Raw genomic sequence first — 18,646 nt, 5'->3', positions numbered from 1 at the left:
ATATATGCTTATATGCTAACTTTGCCCATTCTGTAAAGACAATGTTAGGAAAGAGCACAATTCCCAGTGACTAAGAAAAAATAAGCAACTTCTATCGAACTGACATTGGGTCTAAAGTGCCCACCGGAAGGGTGTGTTAGGTCATTTCCTGCCATTCAAACACAGGCACTGTTCTGCTCAACACAAACACAGGATGTGATACTTAGGTAGATTTATCAGCAACAGGCAGGCAACAGACACAATGGCAAGACATGTTGTAGGTTTATTTACGTGTAAAATACAGGGGGAAAAAATATAACTTACTTTTGTGGTCAAGTAGTCTGTCTTCAGTCTCTGTTTGGGGCTACTTGTCACCACGGCTGTAAATACTAACAATGGTTTTATATGTTGGGTTCAAACATTTAGTTCATATTTTTGTGATTATCCTTTTATATATTTGGTATTTCACAAGTCATTTTGTTTCATGTTAGTTTCATATCTCGATGTCTTTTTAATGTCTTTGGTATACATACTGTTATATCAGATCAGTAAAGTAATTCATCAAAAAATATATGCAATAGAAATAAATTAACAATATCATTACAACATTATTCACAGCAATTGTTCCCTCTCACGTGTCAAACTCAACACCCGTGTTGTGCCGAATTCTCCACACACGCACAGCTCCAAGACCTTTATGTTTGCAAGCACAACATGCTCCTGAACACTAGTTGTTTCTTTCATTCTTCCCCATTCACTTTCAATGGCTGGCCATTTTTGATAAGTGTGACTTTGTGCAATTTTGTACAAAATAAAAGTATTTAAAAGCAAACTTCCTGATTAAACATTAAAGCACACTAATGTGACAAGCAGTGCAAATTTTTATAACATTTTTTTATCTCATATTGTGAAAATTGTTAATAAAAAATGCTTTTTTTCACTCAAAAACTGAGGTGCCTACTTTCAGATAAATGAGGCCTACGATTAATCAAATAGAAATAGAAACACAAAACCAAGTTGACAAAAAGATTGAATCCAATATTTGGTGATAATATAGCATGAGAGATTTATAAGCAATTGTTTGGAGTCAGGTAATTTTTGACTGGGAATACAACAATTGTGCCAGGAATCCGAATACAACCAGAGGGTTAATAATGTATCTCTGTAGTCTATATTATACAGTAGGTCAACTCTCGTAGTTAATATGGATTGAATATGATTCTTCATCATAAACCTTAGCATTGTGAAACTTGAGTATCTTTAAACATATTGTAAGGCCGAAATGTGAATAGCCTATAGCTACTAAAAGTATCAGTCTGCTCTATAAAATATACTTCTTATTACCCTAAATCAAATGCTCAGTGTACATCTAAAACTGTACTGGTGTGTGTGGTCACGTCTGAGACATCTGGGGAAGTAGTCAAAACAATAAGCAGCCTGGGCAGTTGTTTTTTGTTGGCGGCAGGAACTCGCTCTGAGAAGAGACAAATGAAGCCCGCTGCTTAAAAATGATTTCCTTTGGAAGTTATTCACTAAACAGGATGCATCAGTTTGAGTCCTGCTCGGATACTTGAAAGGCCTACGAACAATTCCTTCTCCATTCTCTGAGATGAACTGAATATTTTCTCCTCAAAGCGAGTAGTATTGTATCATTAATGATAGGCTACTGACGGGATGATGCGCGTACTGATTGTGATGTTGTCCTGTTTTGTCGCTGGCGGGACCGATCGTGTGAGCACAACCTGCACAGCTGAGGCTTGCCTTACGTTGCATTTGGAGGAGAAACTTTTTGAAAAAGCTTCAGAAGACTGCATCAATAATGGCGGAGAATTGGTTGCTATGAGAAATGAAAATGAACTTCAGAGCATCAAATCGGCTCTTTTAGCAGCTGAAGAATTCAACATTAACTCTAAACTTTGGATCGGACTTGAGTTGCAGAAAACACATTGCACCGATTTCACTGAGAAGTTGCACGGCTTCAGATGGACTTCAGCGCCGACAGATTCCAAATATTCCAACTGGAAAAAGAAGCCTTTGAGCACGTGCACGGAAAAAAGGTGTGTGTCGATTTCACTGGCAGATGGTCTCAAGTGGTCAGATGGCTCATGTAGAGACAGCGCATTTTATATGTGTAAATTTCTTTTCAAAGGCATGTGCAAACCAATAGTGTTGGAGAAACCAGGTGATGTCAAATACACCGTTCCGTTCTTATTTAAGCCATTAACAACAAATGAAAGGTTAGCGATGTTACCACATGGGACATGGGCTGAAATACAGTACGGCGTGTCGGAAGATGCAGAACGTTTTGTCTCAGTTTGTAACAACAAAAACGGTCCTTTTGGCTGGACAAATTCAGAGCGCTTTAGCGCACCAAATAAAAGCTGCAAACGTAAAAACGGAGGCTGTGGTCACCGTTGTTTTGAGACTGCAGGGGCAGGTGTTCGTTGTGAATGTCATGAAGGTTATTACCTGGTGGATGATAAAGTGAGTTGTGCTCTCAAAAATAACTGCGAAAATTCACCTTGCAAATCAAAGTGTATAGCGACTGCCGCTGGCTTTTCATGCGCATGCGCGGAGGGATTTCATTTGGCTGAAGACGGCGTCAGTTGCGTTGACATTAATGAATGTCATCAACGTACCTGCGGTGAACACAGGTGTAACAACACGCCGGGAAGCTATTTTTGTGAGTGTAAACCTGGCTTCAGGCTTGTTGCTGGCAAATGTGAAGACGTGGACGAATGCACTGAACGCAGATGTCAACAGGGCTGTCTCAATTCACAAGGTTCATTCTCTTGCTACTGCCACGCAGGTTACAGTTCATCATTAAACGATAGCAGGATATGTATAGATATCGATGAATGTATCAGAAGACCGTGTGAAGACATCTGCCTCAATACCTTGGGTAGTTTCAAATGTTCCTGTAGGGAAAACTTCATTTTGGCTATAAATGGCATCAGCTGCGTCCCGGATCCCACGGAGAAACCACAAAACACCCAATCTTCAGATCACAGAGAAGAGTTCATCACTAAACTGAGTCAGTTACCTGTCACTTTTGGACCGACAACAGTCGACCCCCCTCCACTTATAAACACTAAAACGGACTCTAGTAAACGCAAAGAAAGTTTTCTCGACAGTTCTTGGATTTTGGTGTGTGTCTTGGGTTCAGTTATCCCATTGACTGTGATCATTGTGGTAGTGTCGGTCTTTGTCGTCTACCGATGGAGAGGTTCAAGAAAAGCCGCTTTAAAAAATGCCACTGCTGACAACTACTGCTGGGTTTCATCTGGATTGGACAAAGAGCCGAAAAAATGCAACATTCAACTGAACGATTAAATGAAGGCCAAATATGAATGTTCATTTTCTGTCAGCATCAAATTCAAAGGTTCATTTACTCTAATGCTGTTTTTGCTCTTTTTTTCTGTATATGTTGGACAAATTAGTGAAATAATAAAAGCACACTTGGATACAGAATTTAGGCTAATTCAATATATGTGTTTATGTTGTCGTTTTGACCATTTCTGTCTTTTACCTGTTTTGCTATTAAATTAATCGCGTTTCATAATTATTTTGCTGACAATGTGGGCCCACGTCACATATCGTCAGAAAAGGGCAACATTTGTATAGTGAACAGTGAACTTTGTATTTCTTTCCGTAACAGAATAATGATGGAATGTGACAGTCTGCAGTAGCCACGAAATGCAATTCATAGAAATTAACATTTTCTAATATATAATATGTCTATTCAATATAGCCCACTCTCCCCTTTAAATTAACTATACAGGTTTAGACCGCACAAGACCGGTTCACAAACTTCACTAAAGGTAATCATTTATTTTTATTTTATTTTTTTGATCCACGATATGTACTATTGTTGTAAAAAAAAAAAAAAAAAAATCTCTGTACAGTTTGGTAGAATAAAGAAAGCTTCACTGAACTAGTTTGTGCCGATCTAATTATTTGTTGAAACAGAGTTTTTAACCCTAATCAAACCCACCTGCATGTAACCTAATAATCAACTAATCCTGGGAACCTTGATTAGCTGGTTCTGATGTGTTTAATTAGGGTTGAAACTTAACTCACTGGGCCGTGGCTGCTCGTTCAGCAACGAAATTGAATAAGCTTTTAAAGTGCATGTTGCAGGTTAAAAAAAATTCAAATGAATATATAACCTTGTATGAAAATACCACATGAACCGTTAATGCAGGATTTGAAAATGTTTTACAAGACCCGAGGGCACAAATTTAGATGAAAAAGTGACGCTTTCCTGGACAGAGTTCTCAAAAACCGCTTTTTTTCAACATCGAGTCATATTACGTCACATAAGAGTCAGTCGTGTGCCGCGCTCTGCTTTGAGCGCGCGCGAGTCAGTGGCTGTGTTCAAAATGGCATATTTGCTTATTGCATACTGCTTACTGCCCAGTACACAGTGTATACTGCAGTATACAATAAGCAACAAATATTTCAGAGTAGTATGCTTAATTGTCACATGACAAACACAAACATTAATTCAGCACAGCTGTGAAGGTTGTTACCTTACAAACAAATGTGCTAACTATTCTTTTTTCAAAGGCTTGTTATTAAGGCTTCATAATAGTAAACAATGTTGGCCAATTGAACTCCTTTCATAATTGAATAACTTTACATAGGCTATAGACTGAACTGAATGAGCTGTCTTTAACTGAACAATATTTTTGGCAGTTACACTAAGTGATATAATTATACTAAGTGCAAATAATGATAAATTATGTTTACAATAAAATAGCAGCATTTTCTTTAGCAACAGGTGTGTAAATAGTAGTTAGGTGGCAGATATTTATACTGTAGTACATTATAAAACAGTATGCAATAACATATTAGACAACAACATTTTAGTGTAAATTATCATAAATTTTATTTGATTAACACCACTTTATTGGGACAAAAACCTACTAACAGCTAAGCACACTGTATTATTAATGAGGTGTGTAATCTCCACTTTTCAAATATTTACTTAATTTTTTATTGAAAATAAATGCCTTTCTGATCTGGTATGTGATGGGAAAAGGGGTTGCACGAGTTTGACAAAAGCCGAAATCGAACTCGTATCAACAGCAGCTCGTATCTGTTACTCTCTCCGCCACTGATTCTACAGAAATACACGTGTCTTCTGCAGAGCTGTTCATCACAGCCAGGCATTGGTGGCCGGAGTTAATGGAAATAGCCTCGGACAAAAAATTGGTCTATTTGTCCTTAGAGTAAATACACTCCATTTCTTTTTAGAGCTGTTTGCATCGGAATTTAATCCTGTTTGCTTAATTGAAATATTCATTCTAGTTATATATATAATTTATTTATATATTATATTACTGCAGTATTAATATTATTATGTACTATCTTTGAAACAATGTATAAAGCGCTATAGAGATAAAGGTGACGTCATTTGACTTGATCGGAAAAGTGCCGTAGAGATTAAAGTACAATTTATGTCCTACAAATGATATTGTTTTTAAATGCACAGCGATAGTTTGTAGATTACATGTATATGTATAAACGTGCATATACAAGTGTAACATTATAATTATTATTCCCCGCCTCCAGTTCACTCACGCGTTTGAAGATGAAAGGTCACATGGAGCGCATTGCATTCTGGGAAACAGTACCCCACGCAGCGTCTTCAGATGCATACATCAAATTTCAGCAAATGTAGCACGTAATCCGGGCATTCCATGAATACAGAAAATCCACATACTATTCACAGTATTCACAGCATACTGCAGTATAGTAGGAGTTGTATGATAGTATGCCATTCAGAACACAGCTTCTGTACTGATTTTAATATACTTGAGTTTTATTTAGCAGATTCTGGCAAATATAGTAGGTCATCCGGGTATTTCATGCATACAGCAAATGTGCATACTATGAGCAGCATACATACTGGATGCTGCAGAAATAGTAAGAGTAGTATGATAGTATGGCATTTCGAACACAGCCAGTGTGTTTTTGGTAGTTATTTTTATTTCAATTGATCATTATCATGGTAAATGATTGTGTTTGTGGAGGTTGCACAAACTCCAGCCTGTCAGGACATCGAGTCCACAGGTTTCCTAACAAGAAATAGTCTGGTATCTTCCGGGCCTCGCTGCGTTACTGCAGCTGAAGAGACAGGACTTCACTAATGCATCTGCTTCAAACACCACGGTGTAATTTAACCATCACTTTACACCGGAGGATTATCATCGTTAGTGTATCTCTAGCACAGCCTTCACCATTTAACACTTTAACAACACATTAGTGTGATACCCAGACTGAAAGATTAAGTTTTTAAATGGGTCGGATGGTATTTCTTTTAGTAGTATATGTTTGGTACATCTACACATATATATTATATATATATATATATATATATATATATATATATATATATATAAACAGTTTAAATGTTGTGTTTTGAGTTGGGTATTAACAGTGCTATGAAATAATATTTATGATTTAGTGCTGTATAAATAAAACTGAATTGAATTAACCATAAATGCAGATCTTCTTGATTGTGATTTTATTTTTTATCGATTGTCAACAAAATGGGGCCATTCAAACCCTTTGTAAAGTCCTCCTTCCTCTGTAAACTATCTTCTAATGTCTGACACAACACATGCACCACAGGCCCAGCGGACAACTTGTCTGTATGCTGTCATTATTGATCGTGTTTTACCAATGGCATCAAAAAGTGTTACTTATAGGTAGTCATGACCTAAATAGAGTTAACTGTTTTAATATTAAAATCTTTAACAATGTATTTATACATGTATACAAGTATTTAGCTTAGAGTAATAAATGATTTCTGCCCTAAAACATGTGTCTGCTGGCCTGGAGAGGTCTATGCTCCTGTCTGTAGCACACATGGGTTCAGACAGCAAGCCTCAAAGCCTGGGTGTAGAGTCAGACACTGCACATCAAGTGTGGGGGTCACATTCTCCACTAAGACCCAGTATGTAACGTATCTAACTCCCTGCAGCACTGACTTTCCTCAGCTGTGACCATGGCCTCGCATTTCCCACACAAGCACCTATGAATCAAAAACGTGTTTCTCTCTCTCTCTCTCTCTCCTGCGGTGATAAGAAACCACTATCACGTAACATTAGTGTCGGATATTAACGAGTGTGACACGCCTGATCAACGCTTATTAGTTTCTATTACTGGTAGTATCAATACTAGCCTTGCTATTAGCTAACGTTTGTATATCTGTAAGCTAACACTGATCTCTCACCAAACACCTGCCCTGTTCGCCTCACATCAACTCAATGTCTTCGCTGACCGTAGTTCTGTCTAATCCTGGCCTGTCCTGCTCTCTTGGCTGCATAGCAGGCTCATCATTTTATCTGTGGTCCGTCATACCAGTGTAAATACACATTTAACATTTCCTCAGCCTCCGCACTGTCATTGCGATCCATTGTTTTCCTGTGGTTTAAATGAACCGCTCTCCCTTTTGATGCGTCACTTCCGGTTTTGGCGTGTTTCAGATGGTGAAGTAAAATTCTCTCACGAAAACGACTCCAGAAGCCTTAATAGCATATTTTAAAGTATATTTTAAAGAAAACCTAGTTCCTACAGTATTTTTCTATACATCGACTCACTGGAGTCTCTAACCTGCAATATGCCCTTTAATGAATGCATGAATGAATGATTAACAGTGAACGTTAAACTCTTGGGACCACAACCATCTGAAATACTCATTAGTCAAGATCATTATGCATTTCAGAGAGCATGCATCACATTTATCAGAACAAACCGTGACCAGTCACTCTGGAGTATTTCTTGGCTCCCTCAGGTGGGGTTTCCTTCCTATGTTTATCTTTATCTCCGGAATGGGGTTTCAAAAAGTAGAAGTATTTAAAGCTTTGAACACCATATCCTCAAGCAGCTTAAGTTGTTGTAGTCTACCTCTTGAAATCAAAATAGAATGGATTCTCATAAACAAACGAGTTTGCTCATCGTGATAATTTCGTTGTGCGCTGGAATGGTATATAGCTGTGTTTGTTCAAGAAATCTAAAACACTGTGCAAATATTTACCAAATGCCAGTGGACTTTCAAAGGGCTCAGCAGAATTGCAGAGAACTGGGCGGTCAATTATTTATCCAGTCGAATGCATCAGATGGCATTGTCGGCTATCTCCTTAATAACCTGATCGGACACTTTTGGACCGGACTCTATCTCCCAAGCGGCAAGTGTTTAAGTAATACCAGCACATTACAGGAAGGCGAACGGATCACGGAATTTACCAACTTGGAGACCGAAGAAACGTTGTGCGTCCCACTCTGCGTGTCTGTCTCCAGCGACGGAACACGGACGCCGAGACCATGCATGGACAAACTGGATGGATTTTTGTGCGAGGACTCTCAAGGGCATCTTTGCAAAGGAAGTGCGGTCGTTCTGGATAATGCGCGGTGTATGTATGCACCCTGTGAACATAAATGTACTCCTTTGGAAACCGGATATAGGTGCTCATGTAAGGGACACTTCCGTCCAAATGTACGAGATCCAAGGCTCTGTGATTTCTATTGCGCAAAGAGTGTTTGTGACGCGTTATGTTTGAGAAGCAAATCCGCGTGTTGGTGCCCGGCTGGTTTTGTTAGAAGCGACCAAACCTGCGAAGATATTGATGAATGTGAATCAAATCACGGCTGCGCACACAAGTGCCAAAATATGATAGGAACTTATAGATGTGCTTGCTACGAGCCGTTCATCCTCGTTAATGGCACTGAATGCACTCTTGCTCCATATAACGGTCAATTCACAACACCGTCACCGAGTTATATAGCAAGAGGGGCACTGTCGACCCCAGGAGAGTATGCTGGGCTGATAATATTCCTAGTAGTGGCTGTTTTTACTCTATTAGTACTTGTGCATTATTTGCGCGGTCGTAAAGAAACATTACAGGAATGCAATCCACCAGATTATGAAGAGTTTCAAGAAAGTGTATCCAAGTAAATAATAACTGCTACATAAGTGTTTTCTTTATATTAAAAGCTGGTGGAATTGTCTCTGTGTATACATCAATATGTTTGTTACTGTATACATTCTGTGAAGAATTACACTTGTTGGAACGACTGTAAATCTCTTTTGCGAAAACCTGAAACATTGTTAAAAATTGAAAACAGAAAAGTTTTTTTTTTTTTTTTCTTCAAAAACTGGCAGTAGGCCTAGTGCTCATAACTGTCTTAGAAAATTCATGTACCCAAGAATTACTAGCAGCCTTTAGAGTCCGAGCTATAAAGACCACGTGAAAATGTCAGCACTCTATGATGCTCCTCCCACTGCACGATTTTGGGCTGTCCCATACGAAAGACTGGCATGTGAAACAATAGTGGCGAATCAGAAGTCGACGCAATTGCTTCACGATGCCAGTCTTTCGCCTGGGACAGCCGGAAATCGTGCAGTGTATCTCGGTCTTTAGGCCAAAGATTTTCTGTACAGGCCGGATGTTGGGCATTACTTTTGCGCAAAAAAAACAAGCAAATCTTCAGACTAAATTTCTGCATGTTCACATATGTTATCCTACATATTTTCTTCCTTTAGGTTTAATTCTTTGATATCTGACAGGATTTTTCCGACTGAATAACTGCATATATTCAGTGGTCTAGCTTTGTTTACCTAATTTGCTCTGGAGTATATTACCAAGCTATTTATTGAATTTTACATACAATGCACTTGAATGGATGAGATAAAACATCTTTGCTAACAGCTGTTTTGTATGTGCCCTAAATAAACAAGATGTATTCTTTTATGGGAAATTTTCAGTGCAAACTTTGAAGGTTGATCTGTTGCAAAACACAGTTGTTTTTGGTGCCATTAGCACAGTTAGATAACTGACTTATAAAACTAAACACTAAATGCTTTTTAGTTATTTTTGTAATATATAGCCTACATCTCTAATTCAATAAGTAATCACAGTATTTATGTTTGTCAATGATCCATTCTTTTTCAATGGTTAACTCATCAGATGTCTGTTAATAGCCAGATGAAACTGGACCATGAAAGGAATAGGTCCATATATTTGTGTAAATAAAAAAATTTTAAAAAGAGGAAACTTTCGCTTTTCAGCATATTGTATTTTAAAGTTAATTTTGTAAAATCCAAATAAATTTTGCACATTTGTATCAGAAAGAGTTTAAAATATTTTTCTCACTTTTTTTGTCAACCATGCACATGGACCTGTGGAGCAGTCCTTACTGTTTACAGGAGACAGGTCACAGATATATTAACTTCGAACATTAAAGAGACCTTTCTACAGACTCTGAAAACAACAGAAGAAAGATGCCCAGGGTTTCTGATCACCTGCATGAACATGCCATTCCTGCTGTAGTGAGGCCTGTATATGTGGCCAGAGCAACAGCCAGCCAAAGACAGTGCTACAGGGATTAGAGTTGAACTCTGCTGGAAAGTGCGTCTCGTGGGCCAGATTTGAGGATCCCTGTTTTACCAGTAGCCCCTCACTGCAGAACAAAGATCCAGGCGGGGTTGGATCCACATCTAGGGGGTGGAGATGGGTAGATTTAGGGGTGGAGATGGGTAAGTTTAGGGGTGGGGATAGGTTTAGGGATCAAGGGGTGGATACAGGTAGGTTTATGTATAATAAGGTAGGAGGAGTTGGATCTAGATCAAACCACACCCTCTGGATCTTGTGTTCTGCAGTGAGGACCATCTCTGTTTTACAGCAAGAAGTAGCAAATCTGGAAGATGAGCTGCACTGTAGTGCTGTACTTAAAACAGCTGGTGGACATAAATACTCGCTGTGACTTTTAATGTCGGCTCCTCCATTGTGTAGGGACAAAACATTCTCAATTGTTGTCTTTTCATACAAATATTACATGTGAAATTTTGATAGGAAAATTTGAAAGTCAGAGTTATGTGTTGTTATGCTTGCTTTGCTTTTGCCGGTTGCTCTTCTAATATATATATGTATATATGTGTGTCTGTGTGTGTGTGTGTGTGTGTGTGTGTGTGTGTGTGTGTATATATATATATATATATATATATATATATATATATATATATATATATATATATATATATATATATATAACATAAGAACATATATATTGTGTTGTTATGCTTGCTTTTTGCAGTTACTCCTCTGTCTAAAACGTGGTTTCCCTGTTAGCTACTCATAGTCATAATATGGTACTTCACATTAGTACTTTGACCTGCGTAATAATTCATCTACACATCACGAGATAACCTACATAGCGTACAGCACCACTACGGGATAATTTTGCTTTCAATACTTTCCCGTTTCCAGTGAAGAACGGATCAACAGCCGAAGTAACGCTATTATTTCATTTATTGTCAAGATCAGCTCGACTATCTTCTAAAGGAGAGAGAGGAACACCAGCACAACTGATTTTCAATGTACGGCATCAGTGGGTAGGTTTAAGAAGAAATCGTGTGTGTGTAGAAAACAGCGAGCATTATTTTTAAAACGGCAGAATAGCGTCAGTGGACCTTGGTTTTCAACTGAGAAAGGTAGACCAGTGACGCGTATGACGCATTTTTCATCATCATCTTGATCATCGTACATTTAGACAGCATCGTTATGTTGCGCGAGCCTTATTCTGATCTGCCGAAGACATTTGAATAATGCATAATAATGCATGCTGGATATGCCATACACGCGTTCCCGAAAAGACTAGTTTGGTATTTAGGAAGTGATATGGGGATTTACTGGTCATCATGTTCTGCGCGTCGGCGAGGAGATTCTGCAGGGCTGAAAATCCATGATGCAATCCCAATAGATTTAATATTTTCACGGTTTACCTAGTTTTTTGTCGTTGTCATCATAATTTCAGAGCACTGTGACCCGATGAATTTTATTCAGTGAAAGATGTTTCATCATGGTGATAAAGAAGGCAAGAAATCTGCGTTTGGACATCCTGTCTACGGTCAGATTGTTCTCTCGATTATCCTCCTCCTCCCTCCTTTTCTGGTCACCGCCTTCCCGGTTAACACAGTAGGTAAGAAATCTGCATAAAAACTGCAATTATATCATTTATACGAGTATGTGGAAAATGCGGGACTTTCTTTGTGGTTGCACGCTGAAACTGGCTGAAGATCCTGGCCCATCATCTTCATTAGATGTTCTGTTACTGATCACAGTTCCTCCATGACATGACGATGCTGCTTTACAGCTGTATGTTGTGTAGGCTATATAGACTAACCTTTGGTCATGACTAAGCAGAACATTCAAAACAAGCAAGAACCACACTCCAGACATCATCTAGGCCCTAAACACCTCCAGGCTTATAACAACATTTTATGAAGGATACATTTATGTAACATTGAGTAAAACCAGCATCTCAGCAGAAAAGTGTTTTGACGTAGAATGAAAATGCCATATTGAGTGTGATGTTGGAGAGACTTCAGGGAGTGTTGTAACACCGAGTTGTAACAGTTTCACCCAACAGAAATGAGCTACGGGTGACATCACTATCATGCGCTCACCACCCTCCTGAGGTGATAGTAGTTGCAAGACAAAATGTAAAAATAGAAAGGATAACAATAAAACATTTTAAAGAAAAGAAAAAACGCATGTTAAGTTACTGGTATCATCTGCATAGGCAGAATCGCCATGACTGACCAGACAGGGAACACTATAACTTTGTTTTTCATATAGAAGTTTAATAATAATAATAAATATGTTCTGTAGTTTTTTCACATTTATTTACATTTCCCTGTATTTTTACCATTTTTAATTAAATGCTTCAAATAAAGTGAGGATGATTGGTGACAGTTATTTTGAACCAGTAGTTTTTGAAATGCTTCAGAAATAGTCAGGTGCGCAGATGGCACTAGGGACGGGGGGACATGATCCCCCCCCCCCCAGATTCATAGTGACCCGATCCGTCCCCCTCACTGTCTCTACAAAAGGCAACATCAGTATACGGAGGATAAATCAGGGTTTCCGCTATGTACATTAGCCTAAGTAGTGGCGGCCAGGCCACATGCGCTAAGCCATTTCTGGAAGACGCTTTTGACCGCAGTGTCTGACCGAGTCCCAAAACACGTGTAGCCAATCAGCAGTAAGGGGGCGTGTCTTGTACTGATGGAGAGAAGAGAGCGCTCTATTTGAGTGCACAGGAGTCAGAGGACGTATATTAGCAGATCGACTATAGATAGAGAGAGATGGCAGATAAAAAAAGAGGAAAATATCATAGAAACAAAACATTAAAAAGAAGGGTCACTATCAGGCAAGAGGTAGGACCCGTGTAAGTATAGATCGGAGCAGCTTTCCAGCGGTGGAGAGGAAGGGATCGAATTGGACCCCGAGGTTGTGTTGTTTCTTTTTGATAGGTGAGTAACGTTGATTTTGCTTTGTCTCACACAACTTATCCTTGTTGGCTTTTGCTTGAATATGCTTTTGTGTCATCATTGCTTGTTTCCGCGATTGTCGTTGCCATGGTTGTGTATGTAGGCTAGGCCTACATGTGGATGCTGAGATTTTTTTTTAGTTTCACTTTAACTTTCAAGATTCGCAATCGCACATACTCTGTTTATACTATGGAGCAGCAGTACTAAGCCAGTACTAAGAAGCAAGATTCACACTTCGGGCACACCCTCTCACTCCCCAACATTTAATATGCTGCCTATGCTTATAAAATCACTTTTGTAAATTTTATTTAATGCTGTCACCAAAATGGGATGTCTCTTTAAACTAAAGTTTTGAGAGACATGGAACAAAGAGCTACCAAGTTACAGATACCAAGATCAAACACTGATATTGGCATAACCATAAAATATCTTCTTTGCTTTAAATATATGATTTGCTTCTTCCCTGTGCACTTTCAGTGGAGCAGTTCTGCAAGGATCCTGGTGTTCCTGAGCACGGAATCAGAACTCCAAGCAGCGGTGTGTTCTTTGAGAACTCGGTGGCCAGGTTCTCTTGTGTGGATGGTTATAGCTTAAAGGGGCCAGTCAAGATTATCTGCACGCGCTTCCATAATGGATCGGTAGGCTGGAAACCAAGCCTTAAACCAGTGTGCCTTTCAGAAGGTGAGGCTACTCCATCTCAACCTTTTAACTGTCAGCGTTAAAATTAGCGTTTTAAATTAGCTTTAAATGGTAGCCTACTTTAAATCCTTTTAGCAGGCTCCTCCCCCTAGTAGATGGTGTCAAGTGTCATATTACCAAATTCACTACAGTATTTTATCATCGAAACTTTTTCTAATCTTTTTCAAAACGTATATTGTTGGAAAGGTCTGAGTCTCAAGTTTCCATATTTGATGCTTATTAGAAATTAGAAATTTGAAGTATGAAGTTTGGGTGTCATCCTGTGGCTATTTTTGCTGTAACGAAACAATATCAGGAACCTCAGTTTTTCTGATGTAAACTTCAAATTTGGTATATAACTTCAGACACATGGCTTTGATTTTAACTGAAAAAAAACTTACAGTACTTTTTTTTACAGTAAACAAACTTCTATAAATTTTTTCTATGAACTTTCATTTTTTTCAATGATTGTCAGCAATAATCTGTACAACAATTGTCTGTATTCCAAAGCATTCATGAACTGCAACAATTTAAGTTTTGATGCATTTTCACAGTTAAGTTAAATATTTAAATTCTTTAACTCTTAATTATTGAACTAATTGTATGACAGTGCTGCAGCATTTTTTATGTAGCTACTCTATCTTTCAAAGATTGTCTTCCTCCATTCATTGAGGATGCTGATGTCACAAATAAGACGTACAGGCCTGGTGACAGCCTCATTATTAGCTGTCATGAGGGATTTCAGATCCGATACCCTGACACAGAAACTATGGAATCAGTCTGCCAGGCAGATGGGACATGGGATAATCAGCCAACCTGTCAAGGTTTGACGCAAGCCATTTTTTGCCAGTTATTGAAAATAAATCTAACTGACTGTAATTCAATAAACACCACACTCTTGAAGATAGTTTACATCTGGAAAGGCTTTCATGGCTGTCCTCTGTCTCCACAGGCTGCCTCCGGCCCCTCATACCTCCACACAGTTACATGAACATCTCGGAATCCAAGTTCTCTGTGCCTGTTGGGACTGTGGTCCACTACCAGTGTTTTCCTGGTTACAAGTTGGAGGGACCTGAACTTCTGGAATGCATGTATAACCTCATCTGGTCGAACACGCCACCCCGGTGCCTTGATGTTGAGGGTGAATAGAAGCATAATTTAGCAGCTTTAAGCTCAAAAATTAACAGATATGTTCACAAGAAGACATAATTTTGTAATTATATTATTTAATTTTGTTGAATATTATCTATCTATAATATTATCTTTCATAGACTCATTTTATAATTACAAATCTTTTTACAACTATAATCTTTTATAACTACTTGTAAGCTTATAGTTTATAGACTTTAGCTTTCTATTAATGAAAAGTAAATTAATGAAATTTACTTATAAAATCTGCAATAATGTAAACAGAATTTTAAGTAATTATGTTATTTAGGAATGTGTAAACAAATAAGGGACAAGTCTTAAAACGTGGTCTGGGACTCAGGAAGAGGAAATGAGTGATCTGATTAAGATGTCTTTTTCTGTGTCTCTGATGTTTTACAGCATGCTCTTTACCCCCGATGATAGAACATGGAGATTACATGTGCCACCCACAGCCATGTGACCGCTACATTCATGGGACGGTCGTAGAATACTACTGTTATCCTGGCTACTCTTTAGCGAATGACTACAAGTACATCACCTGCCAGTATGGACAATGGTTTCCACAAATGCAGTTTTACTGCATCAAAGATGGTAAATTAGCCTGCATTCCTTTCAGTAAAAGATTACAAACAATTTTATTTGGTCAATCATAATCAGATGAACGTGCAAGGAATGTGCAATGAGAAGTAATAATCATAATTTTTAATAATGTTGTTAGTTTTTAAATTGATATCTCAGTTAAATATATACTATTTCATTTTATATATAATATGTGACCCTCATAAGTCATAAGTGTCCCAATCATAAGGTTTTGTGGTTCAGGGTCACATATATATATATATATATATATATATATATATATATATATATTAATTAATGTTATTTTCTGGTATCACATAATAAACCTATAAAAATGTACCTATTTACCGACCTTATTTATTTTTTTGCACACTCATGATCTCTCTCTCTCTCTCATATATATATATATATATATATATATATATATATATATATATATACACGCATGCACAATTAAATAGACTTTTCTGAACATTAGATAATTAAATTCTATTCTCTTAAACTTTCTGTTAATCAAAAATCCTGAAAACTATGCATCACTAAAATATTAAACAATTTTTAGCATTGATAATAATGTTTCCTGAGCACCAAATCAGAATATTAGAATGATTTCTAAAGGATCATGTGACACTGAAGTAATGGCTGATGAAAATTCAGCTTTGCATCACAGAAATATATTACATTATAACATATTGAAATAGAAAATTGTTTTTTGATTTGTAATAATATTTTACAGTATTACTGTTTTTACTTTTTCGATTAAATAAATGTAGCCTTCTTGAGCATAAGAGATTTTCAGAAAAACTCTTAAAAATATTCTATATACATTTTTTATTTTTAATGTATATTATATATGGATAGACTTTTTCTGAAAATGTTGGGGTCAGTAAGATAAATGTATAAAATAAATTGATTCCTTCCTATTAAAACAGTTAAGATTCATATCTCCTATCTTAAACAGAATGTTAAACTTGGCTGTACAAGTTAACACGCAGAGCTTTATTCCCATAGAGACAACCTGGCCTGGTTTTCAAGATTCTCTACTAACTACATGGAAAGTAGTGGCTTGTACGGCCACTAGTGTGCTGCTAGCTCTGCTCTTGGTGATCACAGGCAAGATGTTCTACTTCAAATGCAAATCCCAGCAAAGTCCAAGGTACGGCCGGCCCCGACATTATAATCATACAGTGTAGTCTGATCTACTCTTAACTTACTCATCAAAACATATTTCTTCCTTTTTCAGTGAAGAGCAAGATGAAGGCCGAGATCCTAACATCTTGGTTGTAGATGGTGTTGCTGTACCACTTCCCTCTTATGAAGAGGCTGTTAGTGGTACCTACTGTCAGCCCCCAAATGATCTGCCCCCTGCTGGTCTGGGGAGCTCACAGCATTCAGAAGAACAAAACCCACCTTCATATCCCGGGCATACGGGGAGTCATAATGGTGTGCCATTGGACACTGGTGAGGCTGAGACCTGTGATAGCATCTCGGACACATCAGAATGTCTTCAAGACATACAGCCATCTTCTTCCCATGCTGGTGGACAAAATAACACGTCTGAGAAAACCAATGCCATCACCTCTATGGAGGAGACCGCCTCCACAAGCCCCAGCATAGACATTGCAGATGGTAAGGCTGTGGGCTGCTGCCACCTAGTGGTAGAAACACACACTGTTTTATTATATTATTTGTAACATTTGAATTCATAGACACTTACCAATGTATTGCTTTACATTTTCCAGAAATTCCTCTCGTGGAGGATGGTGAAGCGGACTGCTGATTGTTACCTTTAACTGAAAATGAGACACTTGAGATTGTTTCACTCCACTGTTGGTTATTTCATTGTTCATTTCTGATTTTGTTGAACAACATGGCGCAGACCAAATTACTGCACATAAGGAATTATATTTAATGAAGAGCACACCAGGGAAGAATAGGCAATAAAAAAATAATAATAATCAAAGACTAAATAAATTCCCATTTCCTGCTCATGAAGGAACTATGCATTAGACCATAGCATATTGTTAATTTAACTTTCCCACAATAGCATCTAAGTATTATAAATTATTTTTCTTTTGGCTTTCACTTGGCAACCGCGCTGCATTCTGGCCAGCTTTCAAATGGTATGGATTGTAACAATGATGAATATTTCTTAAATAAATAATATGTTAACTTTACATTTGGGTCTCTTCCATGCCTGCTTCATGCCTTGCGGGATGGGGCTGTTGTTCCCCACACACACACTATTAAACATTTACATGGAGGAACCTTATGAACACAAGCGCGCTCACACACACAGGTGTACACTCAAGCATTCACATTGGTGTAAAAACGGGTGCTCACAGACACACATTGTTCTGATCTGCTGTTGCTTCAAAACTTATTTTGTAAGATTAGTTATGCGTGTTGCTCAATAACATTTAACATTTAGAATTTATTGTGATTCATACAGATGTTGGTTGTTGCTGCAGTTTCTCTGATGTTGTGTCTTCTGTTGTTTTCTCTTTTTGTCAGCAGGTATCGAAGCAAATTGTGCGAAGCAAAATATCGAAGCAATTTTTTTTTTTTTTTTTTTTCTCTCTCTCTCTCTATCCCCCATTCTCTTTTTTTTCTCTCTCTCTCCCCCTTCTCTGTTGACTTTATCCACAATTTTTTTTTTTGTTTATTTTGTTTTCTAATTTCTTTTTTTTTATTATTATTATTATTATTTTTATTATTATCATTATAATTATTATTTTTTTTTATTTATTATTTTTTTATTTTTTTTTATTTTTTTTTTCTTCTTTTTTTTTTTTTTTTTTTTCTTTCTCTCTCTTGTTTTCTCTGTCCCCTGGTCTTGTCGGTCATAGTATGGTTAAATAAAAGGGTATATAAAATTTAATTAATTAATTAATTGAAAAAATAAATAAATAAATGTAT

General features: G+C 37.6%; 2 protein-coding genes across 2 annotated transcripts; both read left to right on the top strand.

The window, feature by feature from the left end:
* The first annotated feature begins 1,509 nt into the window (after positions 1-1,509).
* On the top strand, positions 1,510-3,790 carry LOC306849995 (complement component C1q receptor-like). The gene has a single exon (XM_079385400.1). It carries the CDS (start codon positions 1,654-1,656, stop codon positions 3,310-3,312), a length of 1,659 nt encoding a protein of 552 aa, XP_079241526.1. The 5' UTR covers positions 1,510-1,653; the 3' UTR covers positions 3,313-3,790.
* Positions 3,791-11,510: 7,720 nt separating this feature from the next.
* Positions 11,511-17,903, top strand: LOC306849951 (sushi domain-containing protein 4). The gene is made up of 8 exons (XM_079385343.1): positions 11,511-11,967; positions 13,799-14,002; positions 14,650-14,823; positions 14,952-15,140; positions 15,548-15,739; positions 16,739-16,883; positions 16,971-17,356; positions 17,470-17,903. Exons 1-8 carry the CDS (start codon positions 11,838-11,840, stop codon positions 17,505-17,507), a joined length of 1,458 nt encoding a protein of 485 aa, XP_079241469.1. The 5' UTR covers positions 11,511-11,837; the 3' UTR covers positions 17,508-17,903.
* The last annotated feature ends 743 nt before the right edge of the window (positions 17,904-18,646 follow it).

Source organism: Barbus barbus (genome assembly GCF_936440315.1).
Source record: "Barbus barbus genome assembly, chromosome: 30".
Taxonomy (NCBI): domain Eukaryota; kingdom Metazoa; phylum Chordata; class Actinopteri; order Cypriniformes; family Cyprinidae; genus Barbus; species Barbus barbus.
The sequence above is the reverse complement of the archived record's forward strand: the minus strand, read 5'-3'. Positions and strand labels throughout refer to the sequence as shown.

Bases quoted from the DNA above. Each gene is read 5' to 3' on its own strand.
- LOC306849995 (XM_079385400.1), top strand. From the start codon at position 1,654: ATGATGCGCGTACTGATTGTGATGTTGTCCTGTTTTGTCGCTGGCGGG.
- LOC306849951 (XM_079385343.1), top strand. From the start codon at position 11,838: ATGTTTCATCATGGTGATAAAGAAGGCAAGAAATCTGCGTTTGGACAT. The intron at 11,968-13,798 runs GTAAGAAATCTG...GTGCACTTTCAG, and splicing joins CTTCCCGGTTAACACAGTAG to TGGAGCAGTTCTGCAAGGAT. The intron at 15,141-15,547 runs GTGAATAGAAGC...GATGTTTTACAG, and splicing joins CCGGTGCCTTGATGTTGAGG to CATGCTCTTTACCCCCGATG.